This window comes from Ictidomys tridecemlineatus, chromosome 15, assembly GCF_052094955.1.
Source record: "Ictidomys tridecemlineatus isolate mIctTri1 chromosome 15, mIctTri1.hap1, whole genome shotgun sequence".
In the NCBI taxonomy this organism is placed as follows: domain Eukaryota; kingdom Metazoa; phylum Chordata; class Mammalia; order Rodentia; family Sciuridae; genus Ictidomys; species Ictidomys tridecemlineatus.
Window position 1 is genome coordinate 16992259 of NC_135491.1, and position 27765 is coordinate 17020023.

Here is a 27765-nt window from a genome sequence, read left to right on the forward strand (position 1 = left end):
AAATGACTGCTTAATAAATGTTAGCAACATGGAGGAACATATTCCCTTATATTCATGCCTGCCCTGGGTTTTTCTTTTTCGTAGCACTTAACTACTACCTAAAGTTATTTTGTTTACTCCTTCCCCAACTCAGCTTCCTTTCTCTCCTTGGAGCTTGTCTCCAGAGGCAGAACTTTTCTGTTTTATTCATGGCAGTAATGCCCAGGACTAAGAGTAATAACTAGTATTTGCAGGATGGACACCTGGGCAGACAGATCCAGAAGTGCGATGGATGCCTACAACAGGATCTGAGTGGGTCCTCCGTCTCCCCCTGCTGAACAGTACCTGGGCTCCAGGCCCTGTGCCACATCCACCCCAAGGCAGTGTGGCTTGGGCAGGTTGGTGAGGTAGTGAAGGCTGTGGGCTTGGAAAATGCGGACTATCCCATCTGTGCAGCCGCAGAAGATGAGATCCTCACTGACACAGAGGCAAGAAGACATGGAGACCTTTGAGGACAGAGCGAGTGGACCTAATTAGATCTAGTGCATTATGTATTCTGACCCAGGAAAACACAGGGACTGAGAAAGCAGTCATGGGCCTCAGGAGAAGACTTATAATTCCTTGGATCTAAGAACCTATTTGGACACATTTTAAGATTTTTGAAATCAGGATACAGTTTATAGTCACTATTGAAGGAAATGTGCCAGCAGGTGGACAGAGGCACAAGTTGGGACAGAGCTGTCATTGCTGTCTATAGAGGAACTTAGCTGTGGAAAGTATCTCTTCAGCAGACTACAACTTCAGACAGGCCACCTGCAGTAACCAGGTTAAAATTTAGGCTTAAGCCTTTTTTTTTTTTTTTTAATAAAACAATATCATAAGAACCCACAGCTTAGGCTTAAATCTTATTCCCAATTACTTAGAAACATTTTCATAAAGATTAAAGGAGTCCAGAAAAAACTTAGTCTATAGGAAGGACTGTCTATCCTACCAGGACATGTAGATAAGAAGGGGTAGCAAGCGCCAGCCAGACTTCTAGATACAGGTTAAAGAAGCTTTTCCATATCAAGAGGAACTTCATGAGTCTTTTGGTGCTCAAGCACTAAACTCTATTGGCCAGAAGATTTTGACCTAGTTGGGAGTAGTGGCAATGTCTGTAATCCCAGCATCTTGGGAGGCTGAAGCAAGAGGATTACAAATTTGAGGCCAACCTCAGCAACTTGCAAGGCCCCAAGCAACTTAGCGAGACCCTATTTCAAAATAAAAGATAAAAAGGTCTGGGGATGTAGCTCAGTGGTTAAGTTCAATTCCCAGTAATGAAACAAAAACAAAAACCAACTAACTAACTAAACAAACAAAAAAACCCAGATGATTTTTGGCTTGAAATCTGCTTATGTTTTAGCAAGGATTGAAATGGGGAAAACAAAAACAAAATCCAAAATGCTGTTGTGTTACCTAGGACAGATAAAGCCTGTAATTCTTTACATTCCATTAATCCTAAACTAGAGGCGAGTCACAAGAGCAGGCTAGGAGGAGCGGAAACTGAGTTGTTCCTTCAAACAGCCAAATAGGCAACCAAGGTTGGGGTGGGAAGATAGCTTGGACTCAAACCTTCAGATACTTAAGAAAAGAAAATCTGCAGTTTATTGAGTAATTGTTGTTTAGTTTAAGATTTTATGTATTTTGCATAGTCTTTTTTGATTGAAAAATAAATAAGTTGGGCTGGGGCTATAGCACAGTGGTAAAGTGCTTGCCTTGCAAGTGTGGGCACTGGGTTTGATCCTCAGCACCACATACAAATAAATAAAGGTATTGTGTCCATATACAAGTAAAAAATAATAATAATAATTAAGTCAATATCATTTTAGTTTTTTTAATAAATTTGATTTTTAAAAAAACTTGAGCCAAGAGTGTTCAGTAAAGAAGAGAAACGTGAAACAGATCTAACAGTGATGAGAAAACAACTGTGACCTTGACCCCCTTTCAGGCAAGTCCTTTACACATATTCTCTTCCCTATCAATTGTGAAGGAGGCAGCAGAATTCCTATTTAACACATAAGGAAACTGGGGCTTAGAGAGGGGAGCCACACATCCTGAACTTACGTGGTCAGTCACCAGCAGGGATGATGCTAAGCACCCCTGGAGACACACTGTATGGGAAAAGAACAGTTTCCCCACTGCTGGCCGAGAGGGCTTGGGGGTACCTTCAGGTTGATCCATTTCTCCAGCACCCTCTTCTCGTTGAACTGGCAGAGGAGGCCCGAGTAGGACACACAGAAGGTATTGCCTGCCATCTGGCCTCGACCACAGGCCACACCACAGAAGATGTTGTTGTGAAGCTCACCCAAGATCCCTGAACGTCCCACCAAGGGCACTGTGCCTGTCACCTGGAGGCAGAGCAGAGCACAGTGAGGTGCTGTATATATGTTCTAGCCCCTGACAGGGCCATAATGCGTCCCGTATCTATATAGTTAAACAGGGGGACTCTAAGAAACTCCTTAAAGTGGAGAAGAAAAGAAAAACAGAACCACGCTTCTGGGTAGAAGGGTAGAAAAGTATTGGTCCAAGAATGAGATTTGGCCTCAGAGTCGTGAGGTCTCTGCAGGGCCTGCCAGTCAGCACCTGGAACCCTGAGAGGATTGACGACCTGAGACCACTGCCCGCCCAATCTCAGATAGAAATCAGAGCCTCATGCTGCTGATGGTGACTCTGCTAGGGCCTGGCTAAGGTGGCAAAGACCCAAAACTCACCTTTGCTTCAGTAGAGACTTCCAAGAACCAGAACCTCACATGTCGGTTCCCCACAGTGACAAAATAACTGCTGTCCTCAGAGAAGGAGAGGGCAATGACCCTGCACGATACCTTGTTGGAGGCCACTACAATGTCTTTCTGGGAAAACAACAACAACAACAAAACAGTGCAGGGAGAAGCTCGTGACAGCACCCACCCCATGGGATTCTTTGTGCCTTGGCCCTCAGCCCTGGGTCTCCCTGCTCTGTTTTCCTTGGATCCTGAAATGAGGTGCTCTCTAAGGAAATCTATGTGTGACTCTTGTAATTTCTAGTAACTAAGGGAAGAGACTGAGACTTGGAAAGGTCCCCAGAAGAGAGCAAGTTCCAGAGCTTTCCTCGAGGGTCCAAGCTCTGCAGCTTACACATAATATTAGAGAAGACACAGCTGGGGGTAAGGACAATGCACCTCTGGTTGTCACAAATGGGGCTCCATTCTGAGCCTTCCCTGAGCCTCTACAGGATAATTTATACAATCCACTCAAAGTGCCTCCTATGAGGGAGGCAGGTCTCCTCCATCCTACCAGGCTTGTGGGGTAGTAGAGGGGAATGTCATGTGTTCAAAGTCACACAGTAGGTTATGGGCATAGCCAGATCTTGGTATCCACTTTTGCTGACACCAAGCCCTTTTCCAGCTATTCTAAAGGCCAGACTTCCAGTATGTGGCAACTCAACGAAGTCTCACAACCTAACAAAGCAGGTACTATTATAGATATTTCAGAAATGAGGTAACCCTTGCAGATTAAGGTGACAGCTGATCAATATAAAAATAATTCTAATAATTCCACTAGATGAGATGCTGTCATGAGCCCTACAAAAAGGGTGTCCTGTTCCCCTCCTGAAATAAGGACAAGGCAACAGGAACTCCATTTGGGGCCATAAAGTGATCTCAGAACGACACAATAAGTGCCACAGAACAAAAAAGACAGGAGATAGTAGGAGCTAGTTGATATTTGCTGGCTGAATGAGCATTTATCAAGTTATCTCATTCAGTTCCTCCAATGCCTAAGATTCAGGATGATCTGGCAACTGGCTGCCCGCCCATATGCCCATTGTCAACTCTTACCTTCCAGTCCCAGACGTTGAGGACCATGTCATGCTGATAGCCCATTGACACGATGTGCTTCATATTGGGCGAGAAGGCCACACAGGCCACACCATACTTGTGGCCCAACATCTCCGCCACCTGGCTTTTCTCCTCCACATCCCAGATGCGCACGGCTGGCCTGTGCCCGTTCTGGGGAAGGTGAGGCCATTACTGCTGCTGGGCTGTGTACCAGGCAAGGCTAGAGGGACTGTCAGGGCTGAGGTTGGCTTTGCCACAGGGTGTACTGAAAAAGCTCCCTCCCTCCCCCATCTGCCACTGAGCTTTTCTGGCCCAGGCAGGTGTCATTCCAGGGACTCCCAGGCCTGCTAGGAGCACAAGGAATGACCCCCTAGACCCTCCCCACCTGCTCAGTTGTGATCATGACTCACCTCCCCCGTCACTATGAACTTCCCATCAGGGGAGAAGGCCAAGGCACTCAGAGACTTCCTGGGGACAAGGAAAGGAATTGATAACTGGTTCCACTGAGATGGCTGTGCTTTCAGCAATCTGCCCACTCCTGGCTCCCCAGTCTAGGATGAGGCCAGGAGAGTTGAGTGTGAGAATCTCCCGCACACCAGTGCCACTGTGTGCCCAACACAGCAGTCAGAGAAATGGATGTTAAAAACAAGGCCTCTTCCTCCTTGAACACCCAACCCAAATAGGATGGACACTGTACAGGGACCCTGCTTTCTTGTTTTTATGCAGAGGTGAGCTTCCCAAGAACCTATCACCCAGTAACTTTGAGAAACTCAGATGCAGGAAATGGTACAGACCTGGCCTAAATAAAGAAGTGATGCTGATGGGAGGACACTGGCAGCCATCACCCCAAGACAGCCTGCAGCATGTGCTCCACTGCTCAATGCTCAAGGTGTTCTGGAAAACCCATAAATGGCCGACATGTTTTTCTCTGATTCTCATAGATAGTCTTCCCAGAACTGAATGACCAGACAAGTTGGTACATTTTGTGGTAGCAATATTTACTGTTCCCACATTGTATCATTTTCTTCTTCTTCTCTCTTTTAATCTTGTTTTACCTTTGTTCCTTAACAGTCTCCCTCAATCAGTTAGTAAATGAGTATACAGATAACTAAGTAAATGCCTAGACTTGAACTCATGGACTCAATCAATCCTGCCTCAGTCTCCCAAATAGCTGCGGTTACAGGTGTGCACCACATCTAGTTTTCTGGGTTAGTCTTTGACAACCTCAGAGAACATCTATTTTTGAGTCCACCCTCAGGTAACTTTCCATCAATTCTTATAGCAGAGAATAGGGTGAGCTATTTAATCCATTGTCCCCTCGATCCTCCTTCTTACTGATATAGCCCTAGTTTTAATTGGGATGTTGATGTTCCTGACTAGAGTACATTTCCTCACTTTTTTTTTTTTTTTTTGTACCAGGGATTGAACTCAGGGACACTCAACTACTGATCTATATCCCCAACTCTATTTTGTATCTTTTATTTAGAGACAGGGTCTCATTGAGTTGCTAGCACCTCACGTTTGCTGAGGCTGGCTTTGAACTCGTGGGTCCTCTTAGCTCAGCCTCCCCACCCATTGCAATTACAAGCATATGCCACCGTGTCCAGCTTCCTCACTTCTCTTGAAGCTACTCAAGGATGGCTACATGACAGTCTGGCCAATGAGAAGGAAATTGACATGCTATTTACGACTTCCAGAAAGGTTTCTCAAGTGAACCTTTTGCCCTAATCACCACCTGCTTCCCTCCTGAAATAAGGACATGATAGCCAGAACTCCAGCACAGGTCATGAGGTGACTTCAGGAAGAGAAGCCTCAAAATAAGTGTGGTAAAATAGAAAAACCAAAGGACTGGGGTCTCTGATGCTTACAGAAACAACATCCCACCCTCAGAATTCTTATATGTAGAAAGAACATCTTTGTGTTTTAAGCCATGCATGATAGGGAGGTTTCTGTTGTCTGTAGCCACCTCTAACCACTTGCATGCCCTGACCCCGTGCCTGGCCCTCTGGCAAACTCTGTATGGGCATCACTGCAGATTCCTTCAGCATATACCAGGGAGTATGGACTCTCATTAGCCAATTTTTGCAAATGATACTTCAACAAAGGGAAGTCCCCTGCCCAAGGTCATTCAACCAGACAAGGCAATGTTCTATCCTCTAGGCTGCACATCAGAATTCCCAAGGGAGCTTTTAAAAAATGGTCAGGTTATGCTAAGACCAGTTAAGTGGAAACGTGGTGAGAAAATGGAAAAATATATGCCCACTCTCATAGAAGACTCCTCCAAGATAATTTATAATCACAAAGAGGAAAAAAAGAGGCTTTGCAGTAGGGAAGTCTGGCAGACACCACCTTAACCTAGAGCGCCACATGAACACCACCAGTCACGGGAGACTTCTTGACAGGGCTCCAGGTACACAGCTCTCCTGTGGTGTTCCTGCCAAAGATGCAGGACCTGAATCTACATATGAGGAAACATCGAACAAGTCCAAGTGTTGATAGTCTACAAAATATCTGATCTGCAATCCTTAAAAATGTCAAGGTGTTGAGAATTAAGAAAAGATGGAAGAGATACTTCAGGCTGAAGGAGACTGAAAGCACAACTCAATGTGTATAGAATCTTTTGGCTATAAAGGACAGCCTTGGAATAAGTGGTGAAACTTGGAGTCATATGAGAAGTAGATGGTAGTGATGTACCTTGCCATCCTCCTGCCTAGGGATTTATTGTGTTTTTGAAGGATTATATCATAATTGTTTTGTAGAAAATAAACACTGAGGTATATAGAGACAGAGGCGTCATTTTTGCAACTTACTCTCAAATACTTTAGAAAGAATGTGTATTGATAAAGAATGAGAGGCCCTCTTTGTACTATTCTTGTAAGTCTGAACCTATTTCAATATAAAGTTTAAATATTGCCAATGCTCAGGTCTCATACGACCAGTAAATTCAGATTTCTCTGGGGGTGAGGCCCAGGGATCAGGTGACTCTGAAATGTAGTCAGAGGGAAAAAAAAAATCCTTCACTGGCCACACCACTTCCTAAGATAGACCCACTGAAGGCTAAGAGTAGGCACATTCGTGGCCTCCACTTCAGGTCAGGGTCACCTACTTCACCGCCTACAGGGAACATAGATGAGAGAAACTTATTAAGAGAGGTCTGGCACTGCTGTAATAGCCAATGTGTACTCGGGGTCCTTCGGCTGAGGCCTTGCAGTGCAAGAGAGCTAGCTGTGCTACAGTTGTAATAGGTGGGACAGAGGAAGCTGGTCAGTGGGAAACTAAGCTATTTATGTTAGGTAGCTTAAAATAAGGTAGTTCTTAAATCCCTAATGTTCCTAAGGCACACTTTTCTAGCTACCCTCTGGCGCATCTGGCACCTACATCCTTGAGATTGTTCTTTTTGATCCATTCTGGATTTTTTAAAAAATAAATATGAAAAAACATCTTGGAAAAAAAAAAAAAAAAGAGAGGTCTGACAAATGCCGTCAAGATCCAGCCCAACCACTGCTACAAGTGAACTATGGACCTCAGGCCAGAATTTCTCATTTTTTTCCAAAATGAGAGGGATATTTATTTTTATATAAACAACTTTAGGTGTTGTTGACTAATTCCAATCTTTAGAACACTGTTGGGCAAGTCTGTGGGCACCTGATTTATGATTATTTTCTTAAGGATGCTCTCACAAATGGAGGCAGCTATTTTACTTGCAGAGTAGGCCAAAGCCCAGAAAGAAGTTTCTCACCTAAGATCACACAGTGAACAAACTATGGCTGCTTCTCACATTGCCAGACCCTTCACCATTGCAGAGTCCTTGCCCTGGCCATCTCTCCTGCCTAGGTGTTTTCCCTTTGTTGTCATGAGTCACCCTCTCACTTCCTTCAAGTCTCAGACCCTGGGAGGACTTCCCTGAGTCCTCAGAAGTGGATTTCTCACATTCTCTGTCCTAGCACATCCCCCATCATTTCCTCCATGTCACCAATCTTGATGAGCTAGTAATTTGCCAACTGGTTTTCAGACTCTCCTGTATTGGGCTGTTAGCTCTAGAAAGCGGAGATTCTCATCACTTTCGTTCATTGCTGTTATCACCAGCACCTGGAACAGTACCTAGTACAGAGTAGACACTTGGTGAATGAGGCTGAACTAATGGTTGAGTGCATGAGTGAGTCACCTACCCATGAGCACTTCAGGCTCTGTGGAGGACAGGTCCCAAGACCCTGATTCCCTCCACCCCATGCCTAGGCCCCAGCCTACCTGGCAGTATTAAAGATGTGCTGCTGCTTGTTTTCCTTGGGGTCCAAAATCACCACCACACAGCTGTGGAGAAAGAGGAAAACATGCTTATTAAAATAGTGTGTATGAGCGGGGCACTGGTATCCAGTATGATTCTATCCCAACAGGAAAAACAAACAAAAAAAAAAACACATCAATAGGGTTCCTCTGAACAGAAGATTTTTTTTCTGGTCTTCTCTAGATTTTTTTTTTTGGATAGACACAATACCTTTATTTTGTTTATTTACTTTTTTAATGTGATGCTGAGGATTAAATCCAGTGCCTCATACATGCTAGGTAAGTGCTCTACCACTGAGCTACAGCCCCAACCCCTTCTCTAGATTTTAATGCTGAGAATTCTGGGGTACTTAACATTATTAATAAATTCTTAAATAGAAACCAACACTGCCTATATGGAAACTATTTTTTTTATGTCTATAATGTTTTTAAATCCTCCAAACTTCCAGGTAAGGTCAGGACTCCTTAGACCCATTTCATAGATGAGGAAACTGAAGCCCAAGGACAGGAAGTCCTTTGCCCACTCAGCAGATCAGGAACAGAATAGGGATGTGAAATCTTCCCCATTAGATTTAAAAGCCCACCCTTGTCCTCTATCCTGAACTGCTCCCCTCAAATTCAACAACAGAAACTGTTCATCAGGTATTACCTTGGATCTTCCCTGCCCTACCTTGCTGGGGTGGTCCCTTTGGTGCCTAGATCAGTGCCATGTTAGATCAGTATTTATGGGATACACAGCTGTCTGATCCTCAGTCCTCTCAACTACCCAAGTGGAGGTATCATTAGTTCAGTCTTATAAAGACAGACGCAGAATACATATGTGGGGTTAAAACCCCATTTTCCCAGAATCTCTGCCATCTCCCACTTGTAGTCATAATTAAGACTTTTATAATGTCTACTATATGCTGAGTACTGTTCTAGACCCAGATGGGTTCATGGAATCCTCTCCACAGCCCTTAGAGAAAAGCAGTATTATCCACATTCTACAAATAGGAAATCTTAGCTCTAGAGAAATCACCAATGACTTCAGATTTCAAATTCCCTTGCAATGATGAGATGTCAAGCCCATCATGTACTTACCCTGCAAGGTAGGCCACATGGCCTGTGCCAGGGTCACAGGTTAGACCACTGCTATTCTGGGCTGTGATGCCAAGCACCTTCTCAAGTGACACCTGCAAAGAAAAGGCCCAAGTCAGAAGCACCTGCCCCAGCAAGCCCTCATGGCGCAGCTGTCTTGGCTACTGATAAAATTCCTGCTATATTCAACAAACACTCAGAGTTTCTGCAGTCATGCTACCCACAGCAACTACCACTTGCTCTTTTTAAATATATTTTAGTTGTAGATGGGCACAACACCCTTATTTTATTTATTTATTTTTATGTGGTGCCGAGGATCAAACCCAATGCCTCTTATGTGCCAGGTGAGCACTCTAACACTGAGCCACAACCCCAGCCCACAACTTATTCTTTTCAACACTCTTCTTTTAAAAAATATTTTTTTAGACGATGGACCTTTATTTTACTGATTTATATGCAGTGCTGAGAATCGAACCCAGCGCCTCACACATGCTAAGCAAGCGCTCTGCCACTGAGCCACAACTCCAGCCCTTAACACTCTTTTAACAAAAACATAATGCTAGGTGAAGGGCACAGAGTAGTGGGGCAGACAGACAAAAATCCCTAACTTCCTGGAGTTCACACATTGATGGTGATGTAGATGGAGGACATAGAAAAGGAACAGAACATATATGCAGAATAGATGTGAGGTGATGATAGAAGCAACAGAGAAAAACACAGGGAAGGACACTGAGAATGCAGGGGGAGGGGAAGGAGAATGCCATAGTGGGAAGATGACATTTGAATAAGTTTCTAAGTACTTTCTCTCTGTTGGAGTTTCGCTGTTGCCCTGGCTGGCATCAAACTTGAAATCTTCCTGCCTCAGCCTCCCAGGTAGCTGGGATTGTAGGTATTTGTCATCATGGATGTAAGACTTGAATCCTCAGAACAAACCAGGGAAGAAGGTATTATGACCACTCTTATTTATAGCCAATGATACTGAGGTCCAAGATTCTGCATCTGGGGAGTAGCAAGATTGGGACATAAACCTAGGCACTTTGGGCCTTGCAGGGGAAACAGAGCAGTGAACAAAAATAGACACTTTCCCTCATCAAAGTCTAGCCTGGTGTGGTGGAACCTGGGTAGCTGAAGCTGAGGAAGGAGAATCACAACTTCAAAGTCAGCCTGAACAACTTAGTAAGACTCTAGCAAAAAGTATCAAAAGAGCTGGGTGTGGTGGCATGCACGCTTGTGACCCAGCAGCTTGGGAGGCTGAGGCAGTAGGATTGTGAGTTCAAAGCCACCTTCAGCAACTTAGCAAGGTGCTAAGCAACTCAGTGAGACCCTGACTCTAAATAAAATACAAAAAAGGGCTGGGGATGTGGCTCAGTGGTCCAGTGCCCCTGAGTTCAATCCCTGGTACCCTTCCCCCAACCCCCGCTGCCAAAAAAAAGTACTGAAGATAAAGCTCAGTAGTAGAGATCCCTGGGGTTTGATCCCCAGTACTAAAGAAAAAAATTCAATGTCTGGAGGTTCTAGAAGTTTCAATAAGCAAAGAAACAAGAGGATGGTCACATTTTAAAAAAGTAAAACTCAAAGGGCACGATTTCACATGCTTTTAATTGCAGTTACTTGGGAGGCTGAGGCAGGAGGATCACAAGTTTGAGGTCAACCTTGACAACTTAGTGAAACCCTGTCTCAAAATTTTAAGAATAAATAAATAAAAGGGCAGGGGATAAAGCTCAGTTGTAGAGGGCCCCTGAGTTCAATCCTCAGTACCACAATAGATATAAAGAAATTTTTTAAAAAGTTAAAAAAATGTTTTTTAAATTTTCAAAGATAAGTTAAATGGGTCAGACTCAATCATAATTGACTGAACAATTTATATAAGTATGGTACTTTCATATTTTAATCGATTATTTTTTTCTTATAGTCAGTGATCCTTAACCAAGTCACTGGCTTCAGAATTGAAAAGCAAATATAGAGTAGCTAACATTTACTGGGCATTTCCCGGTAGCCAGGTGCTATTCCAATCCCTATAAGCTGTATTAACTTATTTAATACTCATAATAACCCTATGATATAATTACTATCATTGTTATTCCTGTCTTACAGATAAAATAGGGGCCCAGAGGGGTTATCCATCCAGAAAGGAGTGCCAGGATTCTAACACAGCCATGACACTTATGCTGGATTTTGTTTGTTTTGTTTTGTTGGTACTGGGGATTGAAACCAGGGGTATTCTACCACTGAGCTTTTTATTTTGAGATAGGGACTCACTAAGTTGCTCAGGCTGGCCTTGACCTTGTGATCTTCTTGCCTCAGCCTCCTGAGTTGCTGGGATTACAGGTGTGTGCCATGGCACCCAGCTAATGTTTTATGTGTCTGCAAAAGAAGAAAAATAAGTGACACTACCCAAGTACAGTAATAACAGCATTAGTTAACACTAATAAGAGTATATGCAAATATGCCAGGTGTTATTCTAAATGCTTAAGGACTGTGAACTCCTATAATCCTTACAAATACCCTAGGAGGGATTTCCACATCATTATTCTCATTTTACAGGTGAGGAAAATTAAAAAAAAAAAAAGTTCCAAACTTGTTAAGAAGAGCAGAATTAATGTTCAAGCTCACGCAGTCTGAGTCTAGAGATTGTGCACTTAATTACCTTGTTATACTGCCTCTTTGTATTTACTACTGTTATTCTCCCATACAAGTTTAAGAGCTCACAAAACACTTTCATGAACACATATGATAAGGGCAATGAAGTATAGGGCACTTAATAAGAGATCAAGGCAGGTGTCTGCTTTAGACTGAGACTGGAGAAGGTCTCTCTGAGTAGGAATACTCAAGGATGAGACTGAGAGAAGAGAAGCCAGGCAGGCAGGCAGACTGTAGCAAAAAGCCCAGGTAGAGGATTCACCCACCACAAGTGCTAGGAGGCAGAAAGGAACTTGGAGCTCCAGAAAAACAGAAAGCAGGCAGTATATTGTTATGGTCTGAGCTTAATCAATAAAGATTATAAATTATATATTATAGGTTATGAAATATTAAATAATAGGATTATGTGATGTGTTATATAATAAATAATGTTAAGCTATTTCTAAGATGATAAAAAATTGTCTTTCTGCAGTTTGTGCACCCACCTATACTTTGTGTGCCCACAAATGTAAAGTCCCCAGGATATGGTGGTCTGTATTTGCTCTGCTAACTGCCTTCTCAGCCCCTGTACTATGCTGGCTTGCAATTTGCAAAATTCCATGGGATGTGGTTTTCTTCCTTAAATATTTCGACCACAAACAGTTTGAGGTGCTTCTTTCAGAGAGCCACTCGGACTCTGTCAGAAGTGTCCCTGGTCAGGAAAAGAGAGATAAAATTCTTTTATTTGTTTCAAATTCGTACTTAGTGTGTTTTCTGAGCAGTATGTTTTCTGAGCAGTCACCTCATAACAATATGGGACTGAAGTCGTAGTTCAATGGTAGAACGCCTGCCTCACACGTTGATCTTCAGCACATAAAAATACATAAAACAAATTACAAAATAAATAAAATATAGAAAGCAATCAGGAAGTTTGACAGGACTTTGGGGAGACGGAGGACATGGGAGGTAGAGACAGAAAGGTGGGCAAGGGCCACCTGCCCACAATCATGCAGCCAGGAGTAGGCAGTACAAAGACAGCAGAAACCCACAAAGCAGCAATAATATACACCAGCAGCTGCCACATATTCACCTATTATCTAGGCTCTGTGTCAAGAAGGTCACAGTTACAATTTCATCTTCCTTCAACATTGTGATATGGTTGTTATCTCCATTTTATTTTCTTAATTTTTTAAAAATATTTTTTTAATGTCAATGAACCTTTATTTTATTTCTTTATATGCGGTGCTGAGAATCAAACCCAGTGCTTCACACATGCTAGGCAAGCACTTTACCACTGAGCCACCACCCCAGCCCCATGTTATCTCCATTTTATAAAAACAGATTTTTGTGCCTAAGGAGTTAAAGAGCACTTTTTTTTTTCCTTAAATTGCTGGTGTGCTAAGGGAATTCCTTCTACCTACTCTAAAGTAATTCCTTTCTGTGTTTCTGTGTCTCAGAATTTAGGAGACTAAAATCCTGTACGCCCTCCTCCCCAAGCCGCACTGCTGACATTTTAGAAATAATTATTCACTTCCTTGCCATAGTTTTGAGGGGGAATATGGAATAAGAATCCCACCTTAGTTAGGGAAAAGGAAGCAGAAGGCAAGATATGAGAGAATGCAGAGTAGAACCAAGTTGAGATGGGGCAGGTGACTGGACGAGAAGTGTTTAAAGGTGATTGAATGGGGGCTTATCCAGGAAGGTGGGTCTAGGCAGTGATTTGTAGAAACAAAATGCTTTTCCAGGAGTTGGAATCCGAAGAAACCCCAAGAACGCTCCAATATTGAGGGTAGAGCCAAGAACCAAGAGCAGCACCCAAGAGAGGAGGCAGCGGAAAGTGGGAAGAGCCTTATGCTCAAAGGGGGCGGAACTTCCGTGATGAGGCGGGGCTAGGGAGCAACCTGAGGGGACCAATAGGCGGGAACTGATGGGCGGGGCCAAAGAGCTTAGGGATGAACAGGGTGCGGCCCAAAGAAGGCTGAAATTGGAGTGGACAGGGCGAGCAGCTTCTCACCCGGTTCTGCACGGTGTCCTCGGGCGCCGTCAAGAGTCGTGTCCGCCGCCGGAGGCAGAGTGGTGGGGCAGGGGGCGGGGGGGACTGGGTTCTTCGCGCTGGAATTCCCCCCATGATAGATGGCAGCTTCTCGACTGCATCGTTCCGCGCGTAGCCTCCCGGCCCTAAGGCAGCCATCGTCGCATCGGAGACCAGCGACCGTTATGCTCTTTAACCGCCGCGGCCGCCACGACCCACTTGAAATAGTGAATAGCCGCGGGAAAGCCGGCGGCGCTGCCCATTGGACGCGGCAGCTTCCCTTCTGGCCAATCTCGGGGCGGCCGGACGGCGATCAGGACCAATAGGAGCTAAGAGGCGGAGCCAGAGTACCAGGCAGGGCGGGTCTGCAGCCAATCTATTCGGTTCTGATCAAGCATTTTGGGGCTTCTCGTTCAAACTGTTTTTCTCATTCTTTGGAATGTACAGTGATTAACTTGTACTAGGCTAAGGCCACAGCCCTCTCCTTTGCTTTTTGCTGCCACCGGGACGACTATCCGGTCTATGGCAGTCGCCCGATGTTGGTTTAGGGTGGAGCGGAAAGAGCCTGCCGGCCCAGAGGACTTGGTGGGCGCAGGCTCAGAAACCCTAGGACGCCGCCTTTCCCTAAACATGTGATGAAGGTTAGAGTGGCGTAGAACCGGCTTTGCGTAGATATACTTGCGTTTCCTCACCAACCATGTGACCAGGGTGTAGCAGTGGTAACGCGGAGGGACACCTGGTATGCAAGCCGGCTCAGCACACCCCTGTCACATGACACCGAGGATGTCACGTGAGGCAGGAGGAGAGTGCTCGGGAGGGGCGGAAATCGGCTGCTCCCGGCGAGGAGTAAAGTGCGGACTCTGACCGAGCAAAAAGCAACCGGGTTGGACAGCCATGCCCAAATACTGCAGGGCTCCGAACTGCTCTAACACTGCGGGCCAACTGGGATCAGACAACCGCCCAGTGAGCTTCTACAAGTGAGCGCAAGCGCGGGGCGGGGCTTTAGGGGGCGGGGCCTGGAAGGGGCGGGGCCCAAGGAGAAATGCAGCTGTTTTTGGCATCTGGTCTTGCAGGAGGGGTGTAGGAAGGTGAAAATGGGCGAAACAGCAGAGGTAGACACAAGTAATGAACTGAACGAGTAGAAAAGGGAGAGTAAGGAAAGGTGAGGTTCTATAACTTAAAATGTCCATTCTTCATTTCCACTCTATTAGAGGCATCTCAACCTCAATATATCTGAAGCTGAGCTTCTTATATTATCTCCCTAAACCTTTCACAGTCTTTCCTATCTTAATAGCTAACTCTGGAGGAGCTAAGTCATCTCCAACACAGAAAAATAGCAGGGAGAACTGGAGATTGTAGCTCAGGGCCCTGGGTTGGATCCCCAACACCCAGGGGGAGGGGGAATGGAGAAAAGCGGTCTCAATTTATAGCCCAGGTTTAAAGCTTCAGAAAAGGGATATCCAGACCAAATATTCCACAGCTATCTAAATTTTAGTGCTTCCAAGGAGACGGGACCTAGTCCCACTTTGCAATCCAGACCTAATATTGATCCCTTTGCACAGAGTTCTGATTTGCTTTGAACCTATCTAAACACTGCTTCATTTATATTTCACCTGAATTTAACTCTTCCTCCAAACCCAGATGTTATGTTTTCCTTTGTTTGGCAAGACTCTCTGGTATGCAAACTCCCTCTTTGCTATGGTAAATGAGTACAGGTTTGTCTGGTCATCTTAGCCTAAGTAGGCTGGAACATATTCTTCATCCTATCCATATGCAAATCCTGTTGGCTCTCCCTTAAGAATCTATCCAGAATCTGATCTTGTCTAACTCCCTCCTTCAACTTAACTCTATTAATAGTCTCTTCACTGGTCTCCCTACTCTCACCCCTGCTGGCACCAAGTCTCTTCCATCTACAGCCAGAGGGAACCTAGACCTAAATCATTCAGGGCCCTCTTTTTTTTTTTAATATTTGTTTTTTAGTTGTAGTTGGACACAATACCTTCATTTTATTTATTCATTTTTATGTGGTGCTGAGGATCGAACCCAGAGCCACACATGTGCAAGGCAAGTGCTATACCGCTGAGCCACAACCCCAGCCCAGTTCAGGGCCCTCTTCTACTTTGATCCCTCCCCTGGCCCACACCTTACTCTAAAAAACAAGATGAGATCTGATGGAGTAAAAAAGCAGGCTTACAAAATCCTACAAGAGCTGGTTCCCCACTACCTGAATAACCTCATCTCCTCCTTCCTGCCTCTCTGCTTCAGTGACAACTGCCTACTCCATGTTCATTTAGCATGCCAGGGCTCCATTACTGCTCCAGGGCCTTTGCCTATGCCAGTTATTCCCTCTGAAAAGTTCTTGCCTTTATGACCACCACCCTATGTAAAATTGTGATTGCCTTCCAATACACATAACCCTCCCTGTCTGCTTCCTACCTTAATTTCCCTTTAAATACATCATTATCTATCATATCACATATTTTAGCTATTTATTCATTGTCTTTCTCACTAAAATGTCACTAAGCTCTTTAAAGCCAGGGAATTTTGTCTCCCTTGTTTATGTTGTGTCCCCAGCCTCTAGAACTGTTTCTGACACATAGTGGATGTCCAGTAGATATTTATTTGATGGGTTTTGATTATTGAATTTCAAATGGAGTCTCCAGGAAACCAGCAGTCCATGTCCCAGCTTTCCTCTGAGGGACTTCGGTATAGAGTAGAGGAGAGCAGAGGATTCTTCAAACTTAAATCATCCAGATTTGCTTTTTAAAATATGTCACTCTGGCACTGCTTATTAATTCAGTAACTGTTTTGAGTGTCTTGTGGAGAAGCAAGCAAGACCCTGTTGTATCCAATCTATGACCCCAACTAATCTGTTCCTGCCATGACAGATTCATAGAAGGGGAGGGATCAAACATTAAAGAACTGCATATACAACCCAGAAGTTATTCATGATCCTTTTCTCTCTTTTTCTTTCTTTCTTTCTTTCTTTCTTTCTTTCTTTCTTTCTTTCTTTCTTTCTTTCTTTCTTTCTTTCTTTCTCTCTTTCTCTCTTCCCCCTCTTTCTTTCTTTCTTTCTTTCTTCCTCTCTTTCTTTCTCTCTTCTTTCTCTCTTTTCTCTTTCTTTCTCTTTTTCTCTCTCCTTCTCTTTCTTTCTCTCTTTCTCTCTTTCTTTCTCTCTTTCTTTCTTTCTTTCTCTCTCTCTCTTTCTCTCCTCTCTCTTTCTCTTTCTTTCTCTCTTTCTTTCTCTCTCTCTCTTTCTTTCTCTCTTTCTTCCTCCCTCCCTCCCTCCCTCCCTTCCTTCCTTCCTTCCTTCCTTCCTTCCTTCCTTCCTTCCTTCCTTCCACTGGGGATTGAGACCAGCCCTTTTTTGTTTGTATTTTGAGACAGGGTCTCACTGTTATCCCGGCTGGCCTTGAACTTGTGGTCTTCCTGCCTCAGCTTTCTAAATTGCTGAGATTGTGGGATGTGCCACCATACTTGGCCCATTCATCTTTTCTCTTAATGAGAGACTGAGATAGCTGCTTGCTGGTCTTCCTGTTTCCACTGTGGCCTTCCTTACAACAACAACGGCAGCAAATTTGGGTAGCACCCCATACGCCAGGCACTGTTCTAAGTGTTTCATAAGTAATAATAATATTAATGAGAATAAGGATGACAACTGTTCATAGCAGCAAGTTGCTATAAAAATTAGTTCATGTCTTCATTGGTACCCACCAATGACTTTCAGGCTGTTTTTCACAGTCTGGTCCATATCCACCTTAGGCCCAACCTAAGTTAGTCTCACAGAAGCCATTTAGCTAAAAGTTAAGAGAAGGAGCATTTCCTGATGAGATTCAGGAGAGGGATGAGTACCAGGTGGGAAACAAGGTGAAACATATTGAGGGAAGTGGCTACCAGAAAACTTGAAAGCCTGCCTGGCAACCAAAGAGAACATTCATTAGCTCCTATTTAGGCCCTTTCATAGACAAGTGACAGTCATCACTAATGGGGGGCTATCAGTTAGGAATTGCATCTGACTGGTAGTAACAAAATCCTGAAATAATAGTGGCTTAAACAAATTATGAAGGCCATAGGAATTGGCATGGTAGTTACGCTGCATAGCAAACTCCCCATCTCCACAGCTTACTATAACAAAGATTTATTCTTTGCTCATGCTATGTTCTTTGCAGGTCATTTGTGGGCCTGCTCTATAGTGCCTTAATTGAAGATTCAGATGGAGGGAACTGTCCCTACTTGGAATATTGCTGGTTTGTAGGAGAAAGAAAAGAGAAAGTATAGTGGCATCTGGTAAATTTTGTATTTAGAAGTGGTTTGTGTCATTTTCACTTACATTCTTTTGGCCAAAGCAAGTATATGGGAAGCCACCTGTCCATGGAGCTGAGATGTATAATCTTCTTGTGGGGAGAGGCAGCAAAATTTTGAACAATATGTTTCCTCACATAAAACAAGTATGGAGGTTGGAAGACCAGCCCTGGGATGGCAGCCCCACAGTCATCAAGAGATGAGGGTCTTCTTTGTTCTCTCGTTCTTAACATGTGGCTTCTATCCAAAATGGCTGCCAATGCTTCAGCCATATGCCCTACCATTCTTGGAAGGAAGAAAAGGGAAAGGAAGAAGAGCAAAAACTAAACTGAGTCATCCCCCTTTACAAGGTCTTCCCAGAAACCCCATCCAATGGTGGTTTCTTCATCATTGGGCACCCCCAACTACAAAAAGAGGCTGGGAAATGTAGCATATTAATTATTCATTTAACCACCCTGCAGAAATCTTGAGTTAAGAAGAAAAGATCTGGCAGCATATGCCACCCTACGCTCTAGACAAGATAACCAGCAAAACCAAAATAGTCAATAAAAAGGCAAACACTTGCTATCTGCTTAGCATTAGTTATTTTTGTGTGTGTGTGTCTGGGGCCTCTCACATTTATACATACTAAGCAAGCACTCCACCACTGAGCCACATCCCCAGCCCTTCAGTAGGTTTTTAGAGATGAATAATACTCAATATAAATGTTGCTCTCCATGAAGCTGGGATGGTAGAGTACTTGCCTAGCATGTATGAGGCACTGGATTCGATTCTCAACATCACATATAAATAAATTTTAAAAAAATGTTGCTATCCAGAGGAACAAGAGAGAATAAAAACCAGACCAAATTAGGGAAAGGCTTCCTGAGATAATTCGCTTTCCTTCTTTGCCCAGTGAGCTACTCTTATTTTATTTGAGAATCCCTTTTCTGTGTTAGGCATCTGGAAGATGTCCCACACCACATGATCCCCCCACCCCATTGCAGATTTGTCAGGGAAGTGCAGTCTTTTAGCAGGACAGGTTATAGCCTCAAAGTTGGAGTTTTGTTTTTAAGGAAAAAGAAGAGAATGGATATTACAGTAGTCAGTTGCCAGTCCCTGCTGGGGAGCGGGTAGGGATGGAAGTGCTGCTACATTAGGTCTCATGCAGTGTCCAGGAAGAACAGGCTGATGGGTGTATGTGGATCCCAGAAGAGGCTGAAGGGATCCATACTCCCTGGCTATGTGCCCTGGGTTCTGCCCTTTGGGAGCCACAGCTCTTCTCTCAGTGGTTTTATCCAGCTGTTCTCCCTTCTCTGCGTTTTGTCTAAGAAGTCTTGCACCCCTCTATCTCTATCGATTCCATCCATCCACTCCCTAAAGGTAACCTCCCTCCCTCCTTCCATTCCTCCCTTCCCTCCTTCTTTTTCTTTAAAAAGCAACTTACTTTTTTTTATAACTTTTTTTTAATTTATATTTTTATGTCGTGCTGAAGATGGAACCCAGTGCCCCACACGTGCTAGGCAAGCGCTCTACCACTGAGCCACAACCCCAGCCCCTAAAGCACAATTTTTCAAGACGCTTGTTGTACACTCTGATGTTTTTTATGGCTAGCTTCTGTTTATGTTTTTTTTTAAACATTTTCTTTTAAATTTTTTTTTGTAGTTGTAGATGGACAGCATGTCTTTATTTTTGTGGTGCAAAGGATTGAACCCAGTACCTCACATATGCCAGGCAAGTACTCTGCCACCGAGCTACAGACCCAGCCTCTATTTATGTTATTGATACTGATTTTCCATTTTCAATTGTAGTGTATTGTGGTATCTTTTAAGTATATTTAATACTAATGTTAGTTAATTATTCTTTTTTTTTTTAACCAAGGATTAAATCCAGGGTTTGTTAATCACTGAGCCACCTCCCAAGACCTTTTTTATTTTGAGACAGGGTCTTACTTACGGACTTACTGAGTTGCTGAGGCAGGCTTTGAACTTGCGATTCTCCTGCCTCAGCCTCCTGAGCCACTGGGATTACAGGTGTATGCCACTGCACCCAGCTAATGTTGGTTAATCTTAAGATTAACTTATCTTAACTATTAAGTAATGTCATAGATATGAAAAACATTGTGCAGATTCATGTACATGAATGAACATTTTAGTTATCTAATGCTATATAACAAAACATCCACAAATTCAGCAGCTTAAGATAAACATTTAATGTCTCACAGTTCCTGGCAGCTACTATACAACAGACTAGCCAGAGCTTAGTCATGTGGCCTCCTTGGCTGCAAATGGGGCTGGAAAATGAGGTCTTTATTGTGGATAGCCTTGAGCCCAGGTCTGACTAGAGAGTGTATTACTATCTTAAGAGGGCAAGAACAGATGTTGGGGACAAATAGCACCAGGAAACAGGAGCAGTGGGGTCCCTTTAGATGGTGTCTGATCAGATAATCTTCACCCACTGAGAAAGCTCTTATTTAGTTCATTTTTAAAAACATTTCTTTTAATTAAAAATGAATTTAGAAGCATTCAGAATGTCAACAAAATAGCTGTAACTTTCTTTTGGCAATTATAGAGCAGTACTCATTTAACAGAATAATTATTTGGCTGCATTAGTGCATTAGACCTAATTGAAGATGGAAAAACTACTCTCTGCATGTATAACTAATTTGTTCAGTGCACTACAAGAACCTGCTTTAAGTTTCCATGCCGGTCTACAACCCACACTGTACTAGTCTGGGTGAGTAGCTATTGAAAAATACCACAAGGGGCTGGGGTTGTTGCTCAGTGGTAGAGCGCTTGCCTAGCATGTGTCAGGCCCTGGGTTTGATCCTCAGCACCACGTACAGACAAATAAATAAAATAAAGGTATATATAAAAAAATACCCCAAGGACAAAACTTTCTAAAGGCATATTTGTTTGTGTGTTAATTATACCAAAAGACACCGAATACTTTTTAAAAACAAATCTTACAGAGACTTGCAGTTTAACTTTTTTCTTTAAAAGGAGTGAGTTGTATACAGGGGGAATTCAATGATTTATAGACAAGAAAAAAATTGCACTAGAATCATCTTCCTCCTCCTACTCTTTTACTCTTCATTTCCCTCCTCTTCCTTTTTCTTATTTTTTCCAGCTTTGACAATGCTGTTTTTTGCTATATCAGGTTTTCCTTTAACTTGATAGGCAGTAATAAATTTTTTTCCATATTTTTTCTCTGTTGTCATCTGCAGCAGCGTTAAGTCCACATCTCTCCCAGTTTCTTTGCAACATCACTAATGGTCAGGCTGGGATGTTTTCTTTTGATTTTTGGGTGATACTCAGAATAGAACAAGAAGATGGAAGGAGGCCTCTGGGATGAATTGGGATCCTTGGACTTCTTTTTTATTTTCCCTTTAGGAGGGAGGGAGGTTTTCATTTGCCTTTCATAATGGTCCTTGTAGCCTTTGCCATGACTTCAGATTTCATTTTCTCTTTAGCAGACATTGTCTTCTACTTTCCTGAGCACTCTTAGAATAACACTCTGGGGGCTTCTTCTGTTCCTCCTATCAAGTTCAAGTTCACACAAAGAGTGCATGTGAGGCTGTTTTGCTCTTGGCCTCTTAGGATCTCCTTTGCCCATGTTTAGTATTTTTTCTCAGCAAGGTACAGAGTTACCTAGTGCATGTCTGGCTCTCATATGCCCTGGTGCTGTCTCTGTGGAGCTCAATATACTGCAGCAGCTATTTAAAATGTTTTGTTTTTGTTTCATGGTGCTAGGTCTTGAACCCAGAGCCTCATGCATACTAAGCAAGTACTCTACCACTAAGCATACCCCTGGCCCTTGCTAAAATGTTTTTAACCTTTTATTTATTTATTTGGTACCAGGGATTGAATCCAGGAGTTCTTAACCACTGAGCTCCATCCCCAGCTCTTTTTATTTTTTATTTTTGAGACAAGGTCTCGCTAAGTTGCTTAGGGCCTGGCTAAGTTGCTAAGGATGGCTTTGAACTTGTGATCCTCCTACGTCAACCTCCTGAGCTACTGAGATTATAGGTGTGTGCCACTGTGCTCGGCTAAAATTTTATTTTTAATTGTAGTAAAATGCACATTATATAAGATAGACCATCTTAGTCATTTTTAATATTTATTTTTTAGTTTTAGGTGGACACAATATCTTTATTTTATTTTTATGTGGTACTGAGACTCGAACCCAGTGCCTCACGCATGCTAGGCAAGCGCACTACCACTTGAGCCATATCCCCAGCCCCTTAACCATTTTTAAGTGTACAGTTCAGCAATGTTAAGTATATTCCTATTGTTGTATAACCAATCTCCAGAACTTTTTGGTTGGTAAATTAGAAAAAAAAAAAGAATTTCTCTATTCCCACTATGCAATACCCTATTTCCCCCTTCTCTCAGCCCCTGGTGACCACCGATTTACTGTCTGTCTCTGTGAACTGACCACTCTAAAGACCTCATAAAAGTGAAAGCATCAGTATTCTTCTTTGTGACTAGCTTATTTTATTTCCTCTAATGGTCCCAGAGTTCATCCATGTTGCACCATATGTCAGAATTTCTTTCCTTTTTGAGGCTAAATAATATCCCATTGTATAATATGTGCCACATTTGTTTATCCATTCACCTGTCAGTTGACATGTTCACCTTTTGGCTTTGTGAATTAAGTTGCTTTGGACATGGTGTGCAAGACCCTGCTTTCACTTGTTTTGGGTATAACCCAGAAGTGGATTGCTGAATCATAAGGTGATTCTATTTTTAATTTTTTGAGAAACTGCCATATTGTTTTCCATAATGGCTATTCCATTTTGTGTTTCCAACAGTGTACAGGGATCTAATTTCTCCGCATCCTCTGTCATTTTCTGTTTGTATTTGTTTATTTATTTATTTATTTATTGTTTTTGCGGTAGCCATTCCAATAGTTGGGGGTAACATTCATCATAGTTTTGATTTGCATTTCCCTAATCATTAGTGATATTGGGCATCTTTTCATATGCTTGTTGTCCATTTGTATATCTTCTTTGGAGAAATGTCTGCTCAAGTCCTTTGCCCATTTTTAGTTAAGTTGTGTTTTTATTATTGTTGAGTTGCTTATAAATCTTTAAAGGTTATTTTCAAACATACACACACAAAAAATAGAGTACATTTTGCTGGTCTTTTTTTACTTCCCTGCCCCACACACCTCAAAGTTTTTTGCCTCACATTTTAAAGTAAATCCTAGGGCTGGGAATGTAGCTAATTGTAGAGTACTTTTCTAGCACACAGGGCATCCTGGGTTTGATCCCTAGGACCTAAAAAAAGAAGCAACAATAACAACAACAACAACAAAAAAAAAAAAAAAACCCTAAAGTAAATCCCAAACATCAGGTCTTCTACTTGTAAAAATTTCAGAATGTTTTTCTAACAGAAGACTTTTATTTTGTATTTATTTGTTTATTGCAGTGCTGGGAGTGGAAAGCAGGGATGTTAAGTGAGTATGTCCCACGGACCTATATCACCAGCCCCTTTTATTTATTTATTTAATTAAAAAAATTTTTTTAATATTTACTTTTTAGTTATCGGCAGACACAACATCTTTGTTTGTATGTGGTGCTGAGGATCCAACCCAGCCGCACGCATGCCAGGCGAGTGTGCTACCGCTTGAGCCACATCCCCAGCCCTCACCAGCCCCTTTTAAAATTAAAAAAAAAAATATTGGGGGGTGGCAGTACCAGGATTGAACTCAGGGGCACTTGACCACTGAGCCATATCTCTAGCCCTTTTTTGTATTTTATTTAGAGACAGGGTCTTACTGAGTTGCTTAGCACTTTACTTTTGCTGAGGCTGGCTTTGAACTTGCAATCTTCCTATCTCAGCCTCCCAAGCCATTGGGGTTATAGGCATTTGCTACCAAGCCTGGCTAAAATTTTTAAATTTTGAGACAGGGTCTTACTGAGTTGCTGAGACTGGGCTTGTATTGTGATTCTCCTGCCTCAGCCTCCTCAAAAGCTATGATCTCAGAGTAACTGGGGTCACAGGTGTGTACCACCAAGTCTGGCCAGAATCCTGTTTTAGAAGGATACATTATCACACCTAGCAAATTTAATTTCTTACAATTACCAAATACCCAATTTCTGTTTTATTTTCTCCAGGTGTCTTGAAATGGCTTTTTACTGATTTTTTTTTTTTTTTTTTTTTGTGAACAAGGTCCACATCCTGCATTCGGGTGGTGTTTCTTAAATCTCTCAGCCTGTAACCCCCACTCACATGCCATATGGTTGTGGAAGAATCATTTTCACTTGACAGCAGGATCTCTCTTACTCTAGATGTTTGCTTTTATAGACCACTCCTTTAGGTTCAAGTGAAGTAACCTGAGTGTAGGGAGTGGAGGTGGGCAGGGAAACCGGGAAGAAGGCTGTTGCCACAACCCAGCCAGGAGAACTGGGAGATTCCGTGAAGGAGAGAGAGGGAGTTTCTGGATGTGGAGCCCACATATGGGAAGCGAGTGAGGTAGAGAAAGCGTGGATGGAAGACAGAGACTTCCAGGGATCTCAGGTATAGTAGGTACCTCAGAGAGGGGTGGGTGGGGACCTGTAGCGCTGACCCTCCTATCCCACGGCTCTGCAGGTTCCCGCTGAAGGACCGCCCCAGGCTAGAGGCTTGGTTGCGATGCATGGGCCGGGAGCACTGGGTGCCCAGCTGCCACCAGCACTTGTGCAGTGAGCACTTCACACCTTCCTGCTTCCAGTGGCGCTGGGGCGTGCGCTACCTGCGGCCAGACGCGGTGCCCTCCATCTTCTCCCGGGTGCCGCCAGCCAAGGTGAGTGCGGGATGTCCAATGAGTGGAGTCTGATCCCCAGCCTTCTCTACTTGGGACGCAATTCCTAGAGTCTGGTACCTGGCCTTCCCTTTCAAAGCGAAGTCCTTCCCCAGGTCTGCCCCTCTGCCCTTCTCTCCTTAGGAAGTTCCTGGCTGAAGTCATCTTACCCCAGGGAAGTCCCCCTTGGAGACTGACCTAACCTCTCCACGAAATGCCTCTTGCCCTGAAGGGCCATCCCCACCCTATGCCTTGTCTTCCAGAGCCCGCGGAGGACCCGAAGTACCCAGAAGCCAGTCGCGCCTCCTCTTCCTCCTCCCCCGCCACAGGAGGCAGGACTCCCCCGGGAGCCCACGGTTGCGGCCTCTGGCCCAGTGCACGTAGTGGTGCTGGGGCCTGCATCTGACAGCGCCAAGGCTGCGTCCACCGTGCTCCTGACCCCCCTGCCCCTTCCCTCCGCTCCTGCAGGGCGGAGGACTGGAGTTTCTACCCAGCACCCACGGGCGGGACTGGGAGCGGTGCTGGGAGCACTGCAGCGGCGGGTGCGGAGGCTGCAGCGGCGCCACCTGCGGCACCAGGCTCAGCTCCAGGCTCTGGAACAGCTGGCGCTGCAGCTGCGCACGGAGAACCTGCAGGCTCGGGCGCACCAGGGCCAGCTTCGCGTGGTGAGTGGCGCAGGGGCTTGGGACTGGCGTCCAGGGCGTCTTGCCTGCCCTGCACATCTATGTTTAAGAATCCCAATATTTCATTCAGGTTTCCAAATTGCTCGTTTTTCTAGGCGGTGGGGGAAAGAATCTGGGGCTGGGGATGAGGCTCAGTGTTTACAGAGCTTGCCTAGCATGCGGGAAGCCCTGGGTTCCATCCCCAGCTCAGCAAAAAAGAAACATAAATTCAATCTGGCAACTATTGGTTGGAGCTGAGTAATGGCTGCTCCATTTATGAATAATATTTAGTAAGTTCTCACTTCCTGCCAGACACATACTTAATAACTTATTGAAAACTCACTACCATCTTGGTTCTCTTGTTGTTCCCCATTTGCCAGATGAAAAAGCTGCAGCATAGAACAGTCTAGTAACTTGCCCAAAGTCAAGCAGCCAGGACTCAAAAGCACCAGAAGAAGCCCTGCTGTCCTGTTGGAAAGCTCTCTTCTCAGCCCCTGTCTAGCTTAAATTCACAACCCTTTTACTATGGTCTCCCCCACTCTCTCTAAAGCTCTTTATCCATACATTTTTTTGTTTTGGTTGAGGGAAGGGTGAAAAATCAGAGCTTGACCATGTCCGTCCCCTGCTTAAAAATTAGGGCTTAGCTTGAGGGCCTTAACCTATCACCCACACACTCAGAATCCTACCTAGATGGGACAAGCATCCAGGCAGAGCTGTGGAGACAAGAGGAGGGGGGCTCAGAAAGGAGCTGAAGTGTCTCAGGTAGACAGCTAATGGATTGGACATGACCTCTAGGTATAATTTGTTTGGCCTCAACAGTGCTTTAAAATCACTTTTAATCTTTCCTGAAGGCTCAGTAGATCTTGCAGTGCAGGGTTCATATTCTCAGGTAATAGCAGTCAGCTGGAATTGCAGTGTGACTGCCCCTGGGGGCTTTGAGGCTATGGCCTGGAACCCAGAGGGACAATGGGGCTGGGTCAGGACTGGAGCTCTCCATGGAGCCTGCCCTGGGCTGACTCACTCTCTCTGCCTTCCCTGTCCCCATTCAATCCCTGTTTCCTACTCATTCATCCTGTGTCCCTATCTGCCCATGTCTCTCTGCATCTGCATCTTTCTTTGCCTTCCATATCAATGTCTTTGTCCACACTCACATCCATCTCCCCATGTCCCTGTCCTTCCACATCTCTCTCCTATTTCCCCACACTTCTTTTCTCTCCCATGAATGTCTCTGGCTTCACATCTGCTTCCCTGTCTTTCATCACATTTCACTCTGTTTTCTGACACCCCCTTCTTCTCTGATGTCCGTTGGTCCTCACCATTTCTGTCTGTTCCTCAATCTCCTCCTCCTTGCTCCCCTTTGTTCCCCATCTCTACTGCTTCTTTGCCTGGAATGGCTCAGCTGCCTGGATCTGAGGAATCCCAAACCTTCACCATCATCTGTGGAGGGCCTGACATAGCTGTGGTCCTTGCCCAAGACCCTGCACCTGCCACACTGGATGCCAAGCCTGAGCTGGACACCCAGTCACCCAGTGCCTAAGGGTCAGGACGGACAATGTCAAGGGACAGAAGATGCAAGATGGAAGAAGAGAGCCCATCACACATGTGCTTGGCCCAGCCCTATCATCCATGCCTGGGGAGGAGCAGTGCTTTCCCCAAGTACCTAGATTCTTCTCCCCACTTCTAGGGATCCCTTGAATCTTGCAGGTGACTGGGCCCCAAACCCTTATCCCCCTGGATACCCGGCCCCTGCCACCCCCAGCTCAAATCTCTGCAGTCAGTAAAACAACATCAGCAGAAAAGGAGTCATTTGGAGAGTTCTGTAGCGGTTCCAAAGAGCCCTTGGCACCTTGTGCCAAGCCTGCTGCTGAATTGGGGACATGGCAGTGGACACAGCTAAAAACCATCCCTGCCCTCATGGTGCTCACATTTTGCTTGAGTTGAAGGTGAACTAGTGTACCAATAAACTGGATCACTTCTGACTGATATGTGCCATGAAAACTGAATTAAAATATGATTGAGGGGCTGGGGCTATAGCTCAGTGGCAGAGCGCTTGCCTAGCAAGTGTGAGGCACTGGGTTTGATCCTCAGCACCACATAAAAATAAATAAAAGCATTCTATCCATCTACAACTACAAAAAAAATGTAAAAAAAATATGATTGAGAGGAAGTTGGGGGGAGAGGGCTCTCTAAG

The 27765-nt window shown here is 44.2% G+C and overlaps 2 protein-coding genes across 4 annotated transcripts in view; one reads left to right on the forward strand and one right to left on the reverse strand.

Annotated features, from left to right (window-relative positions):
* Wdr62 (WD repeat domain 62) overlaps positions 1-14386 on the reverse strand; it is a 39675-nt gene extending 25289 nt beyond the window's left edge. Inside the window, exons 1-8 of the mRNA XM_021721208.3 lie at positions 13828-14386; positions 9198-9289; positions 8082-8144; positions 4244-4301; positions 3834-4004; positions 2730-2867; positions 2184-2366; positions 325-485 (exon numbers count right to left, since the gene is read on the reverse strand). Coding sequence (XP_021576883.2) covers positions 325-485; positions 2184-2366; positions 2730-2867; positions 3834-4004; positions 4244-4301; positions 8082-8144; positions 9198-9289; positions 13828-14004 — 1043 coding nt within the window. The 5' untranslated portion in view covers positions 14005-14386. The remainder of the gene's footprint in view (positions 1-324; positions 486-2183; positions 2367-2729; positions 2868-3833; positions 4005-4243; positions 4302-8081; positions 8145-9197; positions 9290-13827) is intronic.
* A 170-nt stretch (positions 14387-14556) lies between these two features.
* Thap8 (THAP domain containing 8) lies at positions 14557-27557 on the forward strand. 3 transcript variants are annotated; one of them, XM_040279516.2, is made up of 4 exons: positions 14557-14822; positions 24723-24915; positions 25176-25577; positions 25955-27113. In XM_040279516.2, exons 1-4 carry the CDS (start codon positions 14740-14742, stop codon positions 25982-25984), a joined length of 708 nt encoding a protein of 235 aa, XP_040135450.2. In that variant the 5' UTR covers positions 14557-14739; the 3' UTR covers positions 25985-27113. The 3 variants fall into 3 exon arrangements, with proteins under 3 accessions (XP_040135450.2, XP_013221462.2, XP_040135451.2); XM_013366008.4 differs by having other exon boundaries at positions 14581-14822; positions 26974-27557; XM_040279517.2 differs by lacking the exon at positions 14557-14822 and adding an exon at positions 14865-14967 and having other exon boundaries at positions 26974-27557.
* The last annotated feature ends 208 nt before the right edge of the window (positions 27558-27765 follow it).

Coding starts and splice junctions, on each gene's coding strand:
- Thap8 (XM_013366008.4), top strand. CDS start 14,740: ATGCCCAAATACTGCAGGGCTCCGAACTGCTCTAACACTGCGGGCCAA. Junction 24,916..25,175: donor CCCGGGTGCCGCCAGCCAAG/GTGAGTGCGGGA, acceptor CTTGTCTTCCAG/AGCCCGCGGAGGACCCGAAG. Junction 25,578..26,973: donor ACCAGGGCCAGCTTCGCGTG/GTGAGTGGCGCA, acceptor GGAATGGCTCAG/CTGCCTGGATCTGAGGAATC.